At 45.2% G+C, this 18,936-nt stretch overlaps 1 protein-coding gene across 3 annotated transcripts; it reads right to left on the minus strand.

The window, feature by feature from the left end:
• Positions 1-191: 191 nt before the first annotated feature.
• LOC125969125 (caskin-1) lies at positions 192-18,535 on the minus strand. Of its 3 annotated transcripts, none has more exons than XM_049720861.2 (22): positions 18,087-18,535; positions 14,015-14,066; positions 12,819-12,916; positions 11,135-11,280; positions 10,943-11,038; positions 9,880-10,001; positions 9,672-9,780; positions 9,018-9,126; positions 8,740-8,834; positions 8,520-8,634; positions 6,877-7,158; positions 6,406-6,504; positions 6,162-6,346; positions 5,872-5,953; positions 5,531-5,598; positions 4,903-5,007; positions 4,574-4,675; positions 4,331-4,469; positions 3,468-4,258; positions 2,590-3,196; positions 2,050-2,524; positions 192-1,802 (listed from the first exon to the last, which is right to left on the minus strand). In XM_049720861.2, exons 1-22 carry the CDS (start codon positions 18,178-18,180, stop codon positions 1,718-1,720), a joined length of 4,056 nt encoding a protein of 1,351 aa, XP_049576818.1. In that variant the 5' UTR covers positions 18,181-18,535; the 3' UTR covers positions 192-1,717. The 3 variants fall into 3 exon arrangements, with proteins under 3 accessions (XP_049576818.1, XP_049576817.1, XP_049576819.1); XM_049720860.2 differs by having other exon boundaries at positions 4,903-5,010; positions 18,087-18,533; XM_049720862.2 differs by lacking the exon at positions 6,877-7,158 and having other exon boundaries at positions 4,903-5,010; positions 18,087-18,530.
• Positions 18,536-18,936: the final 401 nt, after the last annotated feature.

The following is an 18,936-nucleotide window of genomic DNA, read 5'->3' on the forward strand; positions in this document are numbered from 1 at the left end:
GATTCAATATGTAAACGTGGACACGTAGAAAATTCTATTTCACTACATTGCAATGTTAATTTATATTCCATTATTAAATATAACAAAACAATAATTTGCCTTATCTCTGTGTACACTGAGTGTGATGGTCTTCCAAACATAAAAAATATAATCAAAACTTCTGTGGCAATTGAATTAGATCCCAATAAATCCACGTTTAATCCTTACATTTATTCTGTTCACATCTGTACATGAATGCATCGTCATAGCAGAAAACAAAACCTTGACACCCGACAGCTTTCACAACACATTCAGCCATAAATGTACAGATTTAATCAGCTAGCCTCTGAGCCATAACCAATATTGTCATTATTCGCATATATCCGTCTCTCAAATATATATTTGGATCTTTTTCCGAAGGGCATAAAAATACGGGTGGGCTCTTTATTGGGGGACTTCTCCTGTGGAAATTGGGAGTTTAGAGGGAAGGGAAGGAGCAAAGATGACTTCTAACAGCTTAAAGAAGGGCTTGCAAAAATGTTTCTCAATGGTCATAAACCTACAAGCATCTTCTAACATGGATACACTGGGAGATTCATTGAAGTGAAAAAGTAGGCAAACAACGACATCAGAAGAAAGCATGAAAGAACGCTACCAAGGCACAGAGAGATGCAGAGTAAATAAATAATTGACACCGGGTTGAAGATGGGGCAGAGGCAGTTTTACTAACCGACAACAGAGGGCGCTCTAGCAGCTCAAACACCCCGATGTCTATCATGAACTATGCTGGATGTACCTTCTAAAGTTTTGAAATGTACGATTATCTTTTCAAAACATTTTAGCAGGCCGAGAGGGTTACACCTTGTGCTTGTATGCGTTGTTGCATAATATTTCCATTTTCAGCAAACACACCACCAAAACAACCAGCAAGATTAAAAAGGGAAGTGAATGTATGTTTATTTGGATTTTGCAGAGGTGGGAGGAGTAAGTCATACATGTCTCAAGTCTTAAGTCTGATCTTACTGAGCAAAGGCAAAGTCTTTTTTGTTGTTGTTTTTAACTGACAGATTTTATATACTGTAAGAGTCAAGTTCATTAATACCAAGTCAACATCAAGTCAAGTCCTCCACCTCTGGTGTTTTGGTGCCCGCCCTGGGATTCCTGAACACCCATAGTTGCGATCACTGGCGTAAAAAGAGTGTGAATTATTGGGGGGGAGAAAAGGACATTTCGTTATAGGGTGACGCGCTCAGAACTGGACGACGACAACAGCAACAACGACATCAACAGAGAAACACATGATACACACACGCATACACGAGTTGGGAGCTTCAGTGGACCGCCCTCCTTCATCCACACGTAAGAGAAGCAGGACAACTGCATTCTCTGCAGAAAAGTACACACATGGCCTATTTTGCATGATGTTTTTTTTTTTTTAACCTACTTCCTGTCTGTCTTCCTTTCCCCTTCGAGTCAGTCCATGTGCTTTGATTTTCTTCTTGTTTGAAGAGATGAGATCGATTGTGCTTCTCAGTCAGCTCGGAGCATCATAGGCCATGTACTGTGAGGTGTGTGTGTGTGCGTGTGTGTGTGTGTGAGCTCGGTGGGCATCATCACCCATCAAGTGAAGAACACCTTCTTGGACCCACGGGCGCAAACACACTCTTTTTCAGCCTCCGCAGCGGTTTCCCGACGCTACCCGGCGAAGGACGGACAGGAGGACTCGAAACCCGGGAGCTCAGTCGAGCATGGCGTCCAGTTGGTCGGCCAAGTCGTCAAACATGCTGCCGATGTCATCCAATATGGACACGGTTGTCTTTTTGCTGGAAAGAGGAGAAGGCAGAGTGGAGACAATTTGTGCTTGAGTCCGTGATGTTGCTTTTCAAAAAACCGCAAAGTGCTGTAGCCTCAATGGCCGCTAATCAAGTTTGAAGGCCAGAGATGCTAATTAATGCTGTGCTCATTTCAGAACATCGTGCTGCCCTACTTGTTCAATTCATCCAGTAATGAAATAGTTTTTCATGAAGGCCCCCCCCCCCCCCTCCCCTCCCACCACCACCAAGTACTTACTCATTTTGTGCATCGTCTTCTTGTATTTTGTGCTCGGCAGCCTGTAAAGCTGCCGCTAAAGATGCGCTGGTCTCCTCCAAACCATGTTGCGCCCCCTTCTCTTCCTCATTTTCCTCTTTGTGCTTCTTCTGCTCCCTCTCCTTCCTTCTCTCCTCCTCCTCCTGCACTCCCTGCAAGTCGATGGAGAGTCCAGCGATGGAGGAGCGTGGCGGTTTGACGGGGTGAGGAGACGGCGTGGAGGGACTCTGGGCGGGCGAGGGAGAAGTAAGGGGGAGCCCTGGTGATAGGGACGGGGCGGAGGGGGTGTCGGGAGCGGGAAGGGGGGAGGTTTTGGGAGTCGGCGAGGGGGTGGCGGCCGCGGGGCTGGTGGCTGCGGGGCTCACGGCGGTAGAGGCTACGCCAGGTTTTCCTGGTTTGGGTGCTGTTGGAGGGCCGCGAGGTTTGGGCGACACAGGAGGGGGAACACGCTTTGTCTCTGCCATAAAAAAATAAGAAATCAATCAATCGTTATATATCAAAATTTTCACATTGATGTCTCACCAGGACTGTTTGTCGTGTCAGCGCTATCAGGACCGGGTATCGGGACCCGTCGGGTCGGGGTTGGAGGGTCAGCTTGCGTCTTTCTCAGCGTCACTGAGGAAGGTTTGGGCGAGACCGGTGGCTTTAAGGACTTCCTGGCTTCCATCCACTCACAGCTCTTCTCCGTCCCGTCTGATGCTTCCGACACGGGTCTCCGTCTCAGAACCACGCCACCGTTCTGCTGCTGGCAGCCGTCGCTCGGACTTTTCGAAGAATCTGATTGATTATTGCTTATTTGGCCTTCTGATTGCTCAGCCACTCGATGCCTCCTGCGTATTGTGTCGGAGCCGGTTGTCATGGTGACGACCGTGGGAGACACGGGCGCTACGGGGTCCGTCGGAGAAGGGCGAGGTTTCCTCCGAAGTGTCGCCGAGCCGTCTGAGATTTCGGCAGTGGAGGAGATGATAGTTGAGCGGGGCCGCGGTTCTGGACGTTGCTGAGCCGGTACTGGAGGAGCCTCCTCGTTGCCTTCTGGTCCACTGATGGTCCTGCGTCGATTCAGGACGTCATCATCTTCTGATCCAAGGCCGCCTGAGCCGGTCTGGCGACGGAGTGTTGGGGGGCTCACCTGTAAAGTAAACTCCCGTTAAGATAAATGTGCGCACACAAACACACACATACACACACACACTTATATTTATGTATGTAACTCTAAAGAGTGGGGGAACAATATACATATGTACTTTTTGTTTTTGAGGAATTTTTGTGAGTTTCGGTGAACTTATTTTGACATCGGTGGACGTGACTTGGCAGCCTCTTGATCCACTTCTACCCAATCTTACGGTGGTGAACGGAAGCAAAGTAGTGCGGTGAAACACGTGACAAAGACACACAAACACCTGCAGGTAGTTGGGGCTGCTTCCCAGATTCCTCGGCAGGGTTTTGGCTCCGCTCACAATGGACGTCTCGAGCATGGCGGCGAGGCTGCGCACGCTCCCAGAAGCCCCCTCTGACCTCTCCAGGCCCGCCGACTCCTGAGCTCTTAAAGCCGAGCCCAGGCTGCCGCAGTCGCTGGCTCGCCTCTCTCTAAAAGTTGGCAGGCCGAGGAGCCCCTCCCCTGGTGCTTCTCCCTCCCCGTCAGGCCCGGTGATGGAAGAGCAGGACCGCTTGGGCGGCGTCGGCGGCCGACCTTTCCGGCGAGGGCGGAGTGTGACCGACGACTGGCTGCGGTTAACGGTGACGTCGTTGGCGACCGCGGGGCTGCGGGCGGAAGTGCTGCGGCACACGGTGGCGTAGCGCGAGTCTGTTTCGGGGCCAATCAGACTGTGAGTTCTCCGTCGCTCCTCCTCCTCGCTGGGTAGCCGGAGCGTCGGCACAGGCGAATCCGCCGCCGTTGCCTGCCTGGTGGAAGGTCGCGGGCGAGCCCTCGGAGAGGCCTGCTGGTTTTGAGCGTGCGTGGGGGTTTGTGGCGGAGTTTGCGTGGGGGAATTTTGAGAGACACTCGGGCGTGGTTTCGCTAACGGGCTAGAACCACCCTCCCGCTGTTTCCTCGCCTCTGTGCGGGGCTCCGAGACGCTGCCGCCTGGGCTGGATGGAGGTGTGGACGGACTCTGTCGGGCCTCCGGACTGATGTTTCCTCTCTGTAACTCCTTCAGTCTCCTCACTCCTAACATCAGCTTCTTCTGGTGGCCTGAGTGAAGACCAGCGGAAGTATGTCAAGAAAACATTTTCAAATATCCCAAATGACTCAGTGGCGTCTCACCAAGTTTGGAAATACCGATCTCCTGAAGATCCTCCAGGCTGATGTCGGAGATGAAGTCGATGTTTTCATAACCGTTCTGCACCAGGACCTGGTAGTACTGACTGAGACTCAAGTGAGAAAGGAAATCTGCCAAATTGCCCTACAAACAAACACACACATAGTGTCCGCTTTTAAATGTGGAGCTGCCAAAACTCCAGCGATCCTGCTCGTTTGCAATTTGCGCAGTACACGAGAGAACCTTACGGGCTTGTGCTCTGGCAGCCAATCCCCCGAGGGCAACTTGCTGATCTCCGACATTAACTTCTTCCGATGTCCTGGCTTCATCACCCCGATGGCCGTCATGTCCTTTGACGCAAACAAAAAGGTCAGAAATTTACCACCATCTTAACACGTCGTCCAGATTTGTGCATAGGTTGCGTAATATTATGTCTCGATAATCGTTAGTGAGTGTCCCCTGCCCTTGAGGGGTTTACATCATCCTGCCGCGTCAGCTTTAATGCGCATGACGGGTGGAGCCTTGACAAACAAATGAGGCGGTACATAAAGGGGGAATGGGGGGGTCTTGACCTTACCTCAGGGGTCATGCGGCTAACGGTGTCTAGATCATATCCCGCCGTGAGGAAGTGGGTGGTGTAGAACTGCAGCTGAAACTCGCCCAGCCATGCCACCACTGCCTGCTTCTAGAACACAAAACACTGCTGCATGAGACACAACTCCCTACTAGCACAGAAACTCATCATCTGGGCCAGATATGTTTAGCAGAGCAAAAAAAAAAAAAAAAGGCTCTGCATATCTAGATTGCCGTTATTGCTTTTTGTAAGTAGGGTGAACTGACCCTTTAAATAGCTTTTTGGCACACACGCTGAATGATGTCTGCGGTCGTGTCCGAGATAATTCCCTCATTTAGTGCTCCCTGCTTGATTCGGAATGTAATGGGTGAGCTGGCTCAGCAAAGTGAAAAGAAATGACTTTTTATTTTCCCCCACCAACAAGGCACTTGAAGGCATTGCCTCGCTCAATGTTGTGCCGAGATCACGGCGACAAATCACACTCGGCCTGTCTTGATTGAGGAGTTGATTAAGTCGACTTCCTCCGTGACTAAAAGACTTCTCTCTAATTATTTTGGAACTTAAAATTTAATCCATCGTGTGGAGAGCAGAGCCATAAGCAAAGGAGAGAGAAAATAGGCCCCGAACTCACTTTCCCATCGTCTCCCTCGGTCTTGCGCTCGAATGGCCGCTGCTCGTGAACATTGGAAGTTGAAGAACCTTTGAGGGGGGAGAAAAAAATATGAATGTCAAAGCAGACGTTTGGATAACTGGATGATTAGAACAGACAGGTGGCCTTTGGAGAGATCAAATGATGACAAACCCGATTCACGTCACATTGTGATATTCTATTTCGGAACGTGTTTTATTTGTGACAAATGTCCTGACTCTTCTGAATGGTTGTGTCGAATCGCATCAGAAGTAAACAATTCACCATTTGTCGGAACTGACAAAAAAAGTCGTGTTGTATTTTCGCAATATTTTAGCTCTTACTCGCTGATTGCTCGATGGACTGCGACTGCTCCAAGAGATGCTCCTTGGCTTTTACCGACTGGGACAGGACGGTGGCCAGGAGCTAAAAGAACACACAAACACTTTTGCTCCATATAAACAGATACACGCAAAGCCACTCAAAATAAGTGCACCAAAGCCACAACAAGTACATCGGTAAAAGTTGGGACCAAGCCCGGTGAGTGACGTGGGTGTCAGTGAATGAGAGTGTCGAGTTGGCTAGCTGTTAAGAGGCTAGCTGCTTAGCTAATCTGTGTGTTGACATCTTGTACCTTGACCCCCTCAGCTTGCGCATGGAGGCCCGGAGCGTTAAGGCCATGCGTGTTGACCCCCGGCGTCGGTGCCGGATGAGGGCTGGGTGCGGGCGTGGTCAAGACGTGCGTGTTCCCCGAGCCCTGCAGGCTGCTGGACGACCTGGCGCTTCCGAGGCTGCCCACGCTGCCGCTGCGTTCGCCCCCTAGAGGTCGGAGCAGTGTCATTTGTAAAGTCAAAAATCGAGCACACGCTGATGTTTACCTGCCAGCGGTTTGCGCAGGACCCAGATGTCCTCACTCGTGCTGCTCTGCTGGCCCAAAGTAGGAGAACCCTGAGGACTCAGCTCCGTGGTCCGTGAACCTGCCACACACGCGAAATGAAAAACACTTATGACCAAACACATTTCCGCAAACTTTTTTTTTTTTCCTACGATACACAAGCAAGAACAAGCATGTGTACCCGTTGGAATGGCATTTCTGATTAAATAAAAATTGATCGATATGCATTGGAAATATTGACAATTCATTTACATGTAAAATGTACAACTCAACTAAAAATTGTTTGCATGCTATGAAGCCATGGGGGAGGATTTCAAAATCTGAACTCCCAGATTACTAATATTGTATTTTTTCCTCTCTGCCCGTTCAAAAAAACTGACCTGAATATCAAATGTCTCTTATTGCCCAAGAATAAATCTTAAAAGGTTACTATGAAGTGTTCTACTGTATGTACCTGTCTGACTTTGCTGCTCCTGAGAAGTGGAGAGAGGAGTAGACAGAGGAGGAGGCGGAGGAGGAGAAGTGGAGAAAGAAGGCGGAGAGATGGGAAGAGGCACGTACCCGAACGAGGAGAAGCGAGGGAGGGATTGCCCGGTAGGGTGAGGGGTAGGAGGGGAGGGCAGGTGCAAAGGGAGGACCTTGGAAGGGGGGTACGAGTGTCCGTTGAGCGAGCCAACGGGACAGGGGTTGGGCCTGCGCAGCAGCAGCGTGTGGCACTGCTGGGAGGGGGACAGGCCTGGGCTCGGGCCAGGAGGAGGATGATGAGGAGGGGGGAGGAGGAAGACGGACAAGAAACGCAAAAACAAAAACAACAACACAACACGACAACTCATCAGCCCACTTAAAAAAAACAAATAAGAACGTAAGAATCATCAGAAGAGAATGTATGAGAAAAAAAACGTACTCGTGTCACCGCAGTAAGAGGAAAAGCATCTATCTCCAAATTGCGTGACTTTCCATTTGAGGGTCACTTCCTGTATGTGAGGTTTCCAATTATTTTTTTTTTTTGTCAATCGTTATCAATAGTCCAGCAATGTGAAAAATAATCTTGCTGATGCACTTTTGGAAATCACAATGTCCTAGCTGTCCTAGCCACAACAATGTATATATTTAAATTGGACTTTTTTTTTTTTATAATAGAAACGGGAGTGTACACTTATAGAGATAGATGCTTTTATTTTTTGTGACGTATGAACAAGCAGCACAAGCATGCACAACAGTAGCCGTCATCACCAAGCATCCTTCCTCATGTGAGCACACGGGTCACATGATCACAAGACCAAGAATAGACTTTTCGTTTGACATGCGATGAAGCCGCGGGGAGCAATTGTGTCAGTAAATCTTTGCCCACAAACCAACTGGAACCTTCACAAAATGTGCTTGATTTGCAAATACCAACACCAACATTATCTGCCAACCATTGACAAGCTACTCAACATTTTGCTTTATCTTGCAAATAAAATTTTAAAAGAGTCATAGCGTAAAGTCATGACGGCAGCAAACTTAACGTTTATTGGCGATCCCTGTTGAACTTTACTGTAAAACTAAACAAAATCTTACAAAAGTCTACTAGCTTAAAGCTAACGGGCTAACAAAACTAGCATATTTGAACTTTGTGATTCAGGCTACTGTCAAATTTTCAAGTTCATAGACTGTATCGTATATCTGGACAGTATGAATACATCAGATTTGAACCATCACCCCGTTTTATTGGCAAGGGAGCTTAGATTTAGGAGTATTACTATCACCAGTCAAAAATTTGAGAGCTTTGGACACCACTTTTGGTCACTGGCGGAGCTAGGATTTTTTTTCCTTGGGGGGGTCCGCCAGTGTTATCGTTAACACAATGTCCAGTGGCGATTTACAGTCTACGGTTGCGTTCATTGGGTAGGATGGAATAATAGGAGAAATATATATGGAAAGGAAAAAGGTTGAAGTGATGTTTTGGGTGGGAAAAGCTATGAGTCACATGTTAAAATGGAGCTTGTAAGCTGTCTAACTAATGATTAGCTAGAGCTACATAAAAAGGCCGCTGAGCACGCACGCACGCACGCACACACACACACACACGCACACGGCTGTGGTGCGGGTGTTCACCTGCCCTCTTGATGACTTCCACCATGTTGGACGGGAAGTAGCCCACGCGGTCATTTCCTGTGCGATTATCGTGAATGCACCCTTTCCACCGGCCGTCCGAGTGCTGCTCTAAAACCTGCCGACGCAAACAAAGTCACACTCGGAGCGAAGATGGATCGATTAGCTGATGATTTGACACATGATGATTTGACACAGGTATCCTGCAGTTCATTTTTTGTACCGTAATAATGTCTCCCGATTTGATGTTGAGGCTGGTGAGGTCGTAGTTGTTGCAGTAATCCTTCAGCGCTCGCACCTGCATGGCAGCAGAAGCGTCTACAAAACACAAGCCGAGCAGAGAAGTGCTGGAAGGTGAACGGCAACGGAGATTTGCAATCTCAAAGCGATTTTCATTTTGTCCAAAACAACAAAATATGAAAAAAGACTTGGTGCATCCTCACTGTGTAATTCCCAACCACACTAATGTAGCAAATGGTCAAATTTGGAATTTGCACTCACCTCTGAGGAGTTGCTTGATCTCACGGCTGGCCTGAGTGGTGGTGAACTGGTTCACAATGTCCAGGGCGGTTTGACTCAGAGTGTTCCTCACTCCGGCACTGATCCCACTCTGAGTGAATAAACAACAGGAGTGCACGATTACATTTTCTGTACAATTTCTAATCAACCTGAGAACAAAAAAAAAAAACTCAAGTCCTGCCACTCTATTTATTTTACAACGCTAAGAATTATATTCTTTCTTTCAGTCTTTCTGCTCGCTTGCCTGCATCCTTCTCCTTCAATTGTAGAATGTTCTTCCAGTCTCACTTTTACTCAATGAGTCAGTGCGGCCTCGCATCATCCAAGACACAAAAAAAAGCCCCGCAATGACATTTTGCGGGTAAAATTTCACCATCTCTCAAGCATGACTGACTTGTTTGCTACTCAGACCGTTTTGCACGGAGACTGACAAAAGTGGCAAAAAAAAAAATAAAGCAGAAGAAATCTAAAGATGCACCAACCAATACAATACAATGAGAATAACAAATAAAAAGAAATTACAAACATTTTTAGCATATAATAATATATAAATAATATATATAATATATATATATATATATAATATAAAAATAATATTATTAAGTAAGTAGTACAGGTGAAGCAACTCAGACTTACTTCCAGCAGGAGGCGCACTACCTCTGTCTTCCCACAGAGGGCAGCCTGATGCAGAGCTGTACCAGACTCGGACTGTCTGTTGATATCAATGCCGGCCTGAATCAGCAACCTGCAACGTGGATTGGAATCGAGCAGTATCACATTGAATTGTCTTTTTACAGACAGTGGAGACTAAAAGTGTTTGATATCACGAGTGACATTTTCAGACCGTATTACGTCCATGTGTCCGTTCTTGGCGGCGAGATGAAGAGGCGACACCCCGTTGGGGTCGGAGGGTTTGGGCTCCAGCATGGCGGCACACATGTTGCTGCTGAGCAGGAGCTGAACCACCTAACACAAATATACCATATTAGATTAAAAAGATGGATGAAATCACACTTAAATTCGCAATTGTTTCCGAATAGGCTTCAAATTGCACAAAAGAGTAATCAGGGATGAGGTACGCAATTAAGTCGGTATTGTTGTTTTCTAATGCTGCATGGGAGCGTTTTTACGCTGTTACTGATACAAATTTAATTAAAAAAATCAAGTTATGATTTTTGTTTGGACCAGATCAAAAGGTTGACAATAAACGATAGGGACCTCCTAAAAATGTTTATTTATGTCAGTGGTGCCTGGGCCTTCAGTGGGGATTTACCCAACTTAATCCATCTCTTAATACCAATCCCAGCGAAAAACAAAACAAAACATCATACTCCCCATAGATGCTGATTATTAAATTTAATAATGTGTCCAGACTGCTAGACATGTTTTGCTCGTTGAACTTGCTTGTAACTCTGCTCCGACAAACCAGTAAATTTGAAATCAAATTGGTCCCATTGCTAATATAGTTTGTGTTATATCATGTAGCACTTCTGATTCTGAAAGTCTTGGGCAGATCTTCCCGTGTCAGAGTAACCAGTAAATTTGTAAATTTTAAAAAAAAATAATTACTATTGTTGAATATTTGTTGCTGCTAACCTTGTGTAATGCCACCATCTAGTGGCTATAAAAAAATTACACCTCATGACGTTATGAAAAGCAGACATATATTTTTAAAAAAAAGTCGTTCAAACATTAGATGACTCTACAGCCTCATGTCCTCCGAATAAGTGGCGCTAACAGCTTGTGGCTAATGCTAGTGGGCTAATGTGGCTAACTGACGCGCTAGTTGTATTTTAGTTTTTCGAGAAGAACATCATTATCATAAGCAGAGAAGGCCTTGCTGACCGTGACCACTCACCGTCAATTTCCTCATGGCATATTCTTATTTTGCTTTTATTTATACTCACTGCGACACGTCCAAATTCACAGGCTAGGTCCAGCGGCGTTTTTCCCGCGGTGTCCGAGATACACGTGTTGGACTGGTGTTGCAGCAACATCTCCGACTGCAAAAACGAAAAGCGGTGTTTGTAAATGTCACGCTTCATCGCTAAAATAAATAAATAAATAACACGCACGATACAGAAAAACACAAGTGTTACCCCATCATAGTGTCCGTGCTGAGCAGACAGGTGGAGAGGGATCTGTCCTTCGTCCGACTGTCCGTTGACGGACGAGCCCGCCTTCAGCAGCATTTTCAGTGGTTCAGTCTTGCCTTGCCAGGCGGCGTAATGCAGAGGACGCATCCCTACATAAACACAGGTCGAGAATATGAAGTCACAGAATTTCTGATTCAGATTTTTTGCATATATCTGTCCTTTCTGACCTTTCGTACCCCTGTACTGAAATTCTACAGTCATAGTAAAAAGCATCGTAATGAAAAGGCAACTTCCTTGGCGGAGGTAATAAAGATTCTCAGTCGGTAATTTATTGCGGTGTTTGCTGTGAGGCGCATCAGATGATGCCTCCCTCGGGAATTGCCGTCAAATTACTTGTTCCACACTCCGTGACCCCGTTATTACAGCGCAGGAGTGTCAATGCTTCCGGGAAGAGCTTGAAAAAAATTTATTTTTGAACCAATTTGGCTTATTTTAGAGTGCACCCTTTAACACTTAGGAAAACATGGCTTTTAGTGTACACTACATTGCTTTGAACCTCTGCTGCTATATTTATAAAAATCTTCCCCCCCCCCCCCAGGAAGGATGTTGGCCCAGCTGATTGGCCACCTTCCAGGTTGTCCTTTTTTTCTTCCGAGGCAGGAATCAACAAGGCTGGTTGGTTATCTTGGCATCTTAAGCGACATTTTATCTGCTGGCTGTCTTAACACGGAGAAGGCTAAACGCTTTCCACTGAAGGTGAGGTCATTCATTGTATAATTAAAAAAATGCTTTGGACCAATAACAACCATGTTACCAGGCCCCTTTCAGTTCCCGAGCCAGACTTTGGACCACTGGAATAGGGTCTATAAATCTAGAAATACAACAAGGACGTACACAAAGCCTCCTATATCACTTCAGGAATGCAATGAAGAAATAATTGATGGCTTCCTCGCAACATCTTCTGTGGTGAGCTACTCCAGGAGGTAGAGCACAGTGGAGGGGGGTCGGAGTGGGGGCGAGGGGGGGTCTGCGTCCATTTAGAGACGCACCGTGTATGATGGCAGACTTAGGAAAAGGCAGTCTTCCATCCTGGGGGATTTATGTCTCCCATCTGCCCTGAGACTTCTGTCTTCTCATGTTCTGCCAGACTGCGATGGATGAAGATATTAGAGGAGGATGGCAGTGGGGGGTGAGGGGCTTGAGATAAAAAAAAAAAAGAAAATCTGGGCTGTTCTCCTTCCTCTTGGCTCTCGCTCTCACTTCTGCTCTCTTGTTTGCTGTGCACACAAATCTGTCGTTTTGTACAAATATTATTTCGGGCCTCAGAAAGTTCAGCGTTTTATTACGTAACAGGGCCTTGTTTTTTCTCTGTATTTATTGCCACATCTGCTTTTCACAAACAGCATCAACAATAGCGCAGCAATAAAACCGTTTTAGATCTGGTGAAATAATTGTTCTATTGTTTTTATTGTGTTACAGTAACCCGGGTTGGCCACAAAACAAAACCACAAATCTGTGGTTGTCAGTTTTTATTCTTCTAAAATGACTTTTTTTTTTTTTTCCTGGGGCTGAAGTAAGTCCTCCTTGGCAGTAGTTGGCGCTATGCTACAACAGTTTGACACAATGATGTATTTGTTTGTCACAATGACATGCAATATGCAAATATCTTTTTTTTTTTTCTTCTTACCTTTATTGTCTTTAATGTCCACGGCTGCCTGAGCCTCCAGCAGCAGAGAGATCATCTCCTTATTGCCACTCAGAGCAGCATGATGCAGAGGCGACAACCTTCACACATATATAGATGATGTGTAAATGTTACACCTTAACACGCACGCATGTGTAAGATCATAACTTGAAGCCGAGTTAATCTTCGGCGCAGAACAGCTCCACCCCTCGGCTCAGTGAAAGAGCGATGTCGGTGGGTGGGGGGTGCAAATGACCTACTTCCATTAATAAGCAATTGCTCTGCCCTAGAGCCTGGCATACACTCATGTGTGTGTGTGAGTGTGTGTGAGTGTCTAATGGATCCCCCGTGAATATAAAAGCCGGGCCCTGGAGCTGAATCGACCAATCATCAGTCATTAAACATGCAGTGGGGACCAATGATGCGATTCCAATCAGCGTGTTAAAAAATCCCAAACCAAATGGAACACAATGACAAACCAAGCATACGCGCACATAAAGATCAGCCAATCACAAAGTCTAAAAATAGCCTGAACTCAAGAGTTGTGGATTGTAGGGAACACTGACACACTATTTCAAAAAATGTCCACTCATGTAGCTACAGAGGTGGGAAGTATATATATAAATTTACTCTGTAACATGTATGGAACTTTTTAGATGAATTGCAGTGGCTGGAGTCGTTTAAATACCTTTGACTTTATCTTGAGTATTTTTTCTTAAGAAAAAAATGATGGTATAGACATATTCGACCTCACGTTCAGGTGACAGGAAGTGACAAAATGGCCGCCATTTTGAGAAATTCAGGTTAATTTTACTGCTTAATTCTTATTCCACAAATACAATATAATCGGAACACCGTGTTTGAACTAGTAAGGGCACCTAGGACATATTATTGTAAGGAAAAAAGGATTGTATAGACATATTTTACCTCACTTTCAGGTGACAGGAAGTGGCAAAATGGCCGCCATTTGAGAAACTCAGGTCAATTTTACTGCTTAATTTTTATTCCACAAACACAATATAATCAGAACACCGTGTTTGAACTAGTAAGGGCACCTATTATTGTCAAGAAAATATCTAACTTGCCCTTTCAGCATTTATTGACAATTTCAGGCCTCGTCTTCTGTCAAAACTTTCACATTAGCGATCACAAAATAGTATTGGGGGAAGCATTATGTGAATGAAGATGTTTCTCCTTACCCATCTGCATCCTGAATGTTGACGTTCACCCTCTTGGCTGCTCCGAGGAGCTCTGAAACGCAAGGAGAATTGTTATAGAAATAGTCTACGTACATTTCAATATATGAAGAAAAAAAAAAATACATTAGGGATTCATGTATTCTCGGTTTTACATATTCATTTATTCCCTGCAGGTTTCCGGAACACCGCAGAATTTTGATGCCCTTTGAGTGCCGCAAAACATAACAGCGGTTCTTCCGGAAAGGGGTGAGCTCAGAGCAACTGACCAATTGAATGGAAGCAGAAAGTCACAGTGAGGCTCTGAAGGAGCCTGCAGGGTCACTGCAGCTTGTGAATGACAACTAGTTGCTGTAAAGACTGGAAAGGCCAAAAATTGAGGGAAAAATCTTAGAGCAGCTATTCTGTCCTTACCAGCAGGCTGTAAAAAGTCAAGAAATCCAAATGAGATTTTCGGGTTATAATAGTCTGAGATTTTTTTTTTTTTTTAATATTACAGTTCATTTTTGTTTTGTTTTGACTTTTTAGTTAAATTTTGGGACGGGAAAGTGCCGATACCAGGTGTTGGTACCGTGCTGAAACTCGGCTTTATTTCAAGGTATCGATACTCATGATGATGTCCGATACTAGTATGTGCTCTTGTGGACATACAATAGAAAATTAATTTCAAGCAATTTTAAGTAAAATAATAGAAAGGGAATTAGAATTATCTGTAATTGTGTTTTACTGGGTGCGGGGGGGTTATACATCAAAAGTGCAGTGGTATCGGTACTTGGTATCGGTATCACTGACTACTCAAATGTTCAGCACTCCTACTGGTATTGGTCTAAAAAAGGGTTGTAGATAATCCCAAATTCATTTCAATTAGATTTAGAGCAAGTTGGTTAGTTGTTAATTTTTTATGAAATAATAGTTTAGTATTATTTGTAATATTGAGCAAAAATAAATCACATATTGTTATGATTACTATTATTCAAATTTGTCTCATCGTATCCTAAAGTCAAGGATGGAAAAACCAAAGTGTTTTCCAATTTGCTGCTGGCAGATGTGGGTTTATCTTTGCAACAACAAAAAAAGCACAGCATGACGGCGTGATTTTTTTTTTTTTTTTTTTACCGCATATATATTTCTGATGTTTGGGTGAGTGTGCATGGAAGTGATGTAAGTGTGCGTGTGACGATAACCTTGATCTTTGAAAGCACATAAGAAGGATGAAGACACCAAACTGCAGCAAGGAATGCTCTCACACACACACACACACACACACACACACACACACACACTCAGAGTGCTGGTTTGGTTCTCTGCGTCTACTTTTTTTTTTTGGTCAAACCCTCATAATCCATGCACCAGGCCGTAATCTGTAGCTGTTCTGTAATCTGGGCAAAAGCTTTTCCCCTTCTCTCCACATCCCTATCTGCACTTCATCCCTTCATCCTGCTCTCACACTCTAATTTTCCCTGTAATTTGCTAAAGAGTGGCAGCTGATTGGTGGTTGTGCAGTTCTGTTTACACTCTGCAGCTGACAAGCGTGTGTGTGTGTGTGTGTGTGTTTGTTTTCGCCCTCTCTACCGCCATCACTCTTGGATTAACTGTAAAAAAAAAAAAAAAAAGCGCCATCCCTTCCCCCCAGTTGGACTAGCAGCGGAATCAATGAGTACAGATATCTGTGTCAACGTCAGACTGTCAGTTAGTCACAAAAGCAAAGCAGCCTGCATCAAAAATAACTAGTAAATAGGATTTTTACAAATGTATATATTTATTTTTATTATGTGATTGCTTTAGGGATTGGGGATATTAACATTTATGCGTAAATTTTAAATATAGAAATATATTTAAATATTTAAAAATATATTAATTCCATTTTCGGATTTTAAAAATACTTCATTAATTTAGTACTTATCCAGTTTTTATTTATTATCTCATTTAAAAAAATGGTGTTATTTATTGTAATGAAAAGTAAAAATAAATATTAAGAAAATAAACCATTTTGCATGCACTTTCAAATTTTTCCTGGCCGCTGAGTGATACATTATTGAGCATTTTATGTAATTAATTTTCATAATCAGTGTCGTGCAGAGTTCAAAATTCCTATATGTTAATTTTAGCCATGACGCTGCAACCGAGACTCTGTTACCGTGGCAACCGCTCGACGTGTCATTGCATATGCAACTCGCATACCGTCCGCCGCTTGGCTATGATCTGATATTCCCGCAACAAACTGATCTCACGCGACAATGCGCTAGAAATCGCCCCGACTTAATTCGCATTCAAGGCCAATGAGCTTGCTGGCGGGCAACTTTTAGGAAGACACTCTCAGTCTCAAGACCACCTTCTTGAGATACGAAGTGGTGGGGAGTGAGCTTCTCCTGGGTCTTCATTACTAGGATTTCTCAAGTCCTGTTTCACCTCTGTCTGCACATTTGCACACGTGTAAAAGCAAGCTGAGGCTCACACAATGTGTCGTTCAACGTTATTTCTAGCCAAAAAATGCTAGTCTAAACATGATAGTGATTAATATTGTGTTTGTGGAATGTGAATTAAGCAGCAAATTGCACCTGCTCCTATCCATCTCAGGAGGCGGCCATTTTGCCACTTCTGGTCGATTGAAAATGACATCACGGTTGCAAGCTGAGCCAGCTTGCAAATGTAACATGATTTTGGCTTCTCACAATCATGAAAACATTTTAAGCAAATAAAATGTGCCATTTAAGTTCCTGGTAGTAAAATGACGCTCTTTGATGGAAGTAGTAACATTCAAAATTACAGATGGGTTGTCATTTCAATTAAATTAAACTCAAAATGGCAGGGTTGAATATTTTGTGGATGTTTACTTACTGAATCAATCAGAGCATTGAAATGAACTCAACACTGATTCAAATGAAAACACAACCCGAAGAATCAAAATCAAACTGTAAAGAATAAAAACCGAATCAAAGACTCAAAATCGAATCAAATCGTGACGTTCGTAACTCATTCGCTGCCAAAGCCAGATTTGTTTTCAGACGACATTAAATCCACGGTAAAGGGTTTGAAAAAGGGTCTGGCGTTGAATTTAATCGGAATGCATGTCGGCCGGGCCCTAGTAACGACTCTCTAGCCAATATTAATATTCCTGACTGCACAACCTCTCCAATGAAGCCAGAGAGTTGCAGTGATCCTCCAGCAGTGAGGCCTGTTTAATTATTCAGACGTAAATCCGCTCTCCTGTCGCGTCGCACACCTTCCATCACTCACCCTTTAACCTCTCATCGTGACTTCCTTTTTTTACCTTTCCTCCATGCAGCCTCCCAGCTTACTCGCCCTTCCATTCCTCTCTCTCTCTCGCTCTCTCTCTGTCAGCACACACAGTGGACTGAACACTCAGAGCTGATTTGCTCTGGCATTTGAGGAGAAGCATTTTTCTTCACCGTGGCACTGCTGGCTGAGACGAGTGCAGAGGAGAAAGGGGACTGTCGGGCCCAGCCCAAAGGAGGCGAAATATAACAGAAAGGAGATACAATCAAAAGGCCAGGCAACGAGGGGAAAACGAGTTGAGGAGGAGGTGAAACAGGCGAGGCGGCGTAAGGCTGCGTTGGCAAGACTAATTGAAATCTAATTATCACCTCCAGCCTTCAGATGACACCCCGTCAACAACTCTCGGGCACGTGAGCGCCGGCGTCGTCACGTGCGCTTTCGTCATCATCACACTATTACCGTTAACATCTGGCGTCTTTACACACCAATAATCCCCCTGTCCCGAGAGCAGTGGGAGGACCTTGATGCACTTGCATCTCACGCACGCACACACACAACCTGTGTGTGCAGTTTGTCCAGAAATCTCAGAAATATCTTTGCACGCGTGCAACGTCATCACTATGATGCTGACGTCACAACATACATACAGGCATCCTCCCATCTCCTCGTTCCTCTCAAACAACACATCCTCTGTGGATGAGGCTACTTATGCGTAAATGGAAAAAAAACATTCAAATGCAGTTTATGTCCATTTCAATTATCTCAGGTGCAACGTCACACATAAATCACAAACATTTATACTTGGCGCGCGTGTGTGTATGTGTGGTTGTCTACTCACTGGCTTTCCCGGGCCGAGGTCTCTGCAGGAGGCGCTGAACTGTCAGCAAGTCCTCGGTCTTGACGGCCTGGAGAAGCTCCTGGTCCTTCCCCATGTCCTTCACTCCACGTCCCGCCGCTCTCCTCCGCCGTTAATCCGTGCTACATCCCGTCGCCGCTCGGGGCCTCCCTCTGGAGCAGAGGCGCGCGAGGGAACGAGGTGCAGCCCGGGGGACAGAGATGCTCCAATTCGGGGCCCAAGCGGTCCGCCACCGATTCCGCTCCACCACTGCCGTCCCTTTCAGCGTTTCGGCAATTCAACCCGCGTGTGTGTGAGTGCGTGCGTGCGTGGATTTCACCGGCTGTACGCGGCGGTGGAGCTCTCGAGCGCCCTCCTCCCAGCTCACGTGTCACGCACGCGCAGGGGGTGCGCGCTCCCTCCTGGCGCCAAAATGATGGACAGGCACGCGCACGACAGGAACACGCGCCACGCCAGTTGCTGTCATCACCTGACCTGAGTTCCTGCGAAATAAATACAGCGGGTGGTTCTGAGTTCTACTCTTTCCGTAAACACGTTCGTAACTCAAAACACTCGTATTGACATGAATGAAAGCCTTCCCAGAAATATTTTTCAAATATGTTGAAATGTGGACGCGGTGATGATTTTTAAAGACCCTATTTTGGGGGAAGAAGGGAAATAATATACACATAATTACTAGTCTGTGACGTTATTATCTCAAGAAATTAAAATGACACAGTACATAAAGAGGAAAATACCCCTGTTACACAAATTAACATGATGATTGGGTTCCAGTAACCTTATTGTTACCCCCCGACCATTTCTACGCACAGCACATCGACAAAAAATTATG

Source organism: Syngnathus scovelli, chromosome 5 (genome assembly GCF_024217435.2).
Source record: "Syngnathus scovelli strain Florida chromosome 5, RoL_Ssco_1.2, whole genome shotgun sequence".
Lineage (NCBI taxonomy): Eukaryota > Metazoa > Chordata > Actinopteri > Syngnathiformes > Syngnathidae > Syngnathus > Syngnathus scovelli.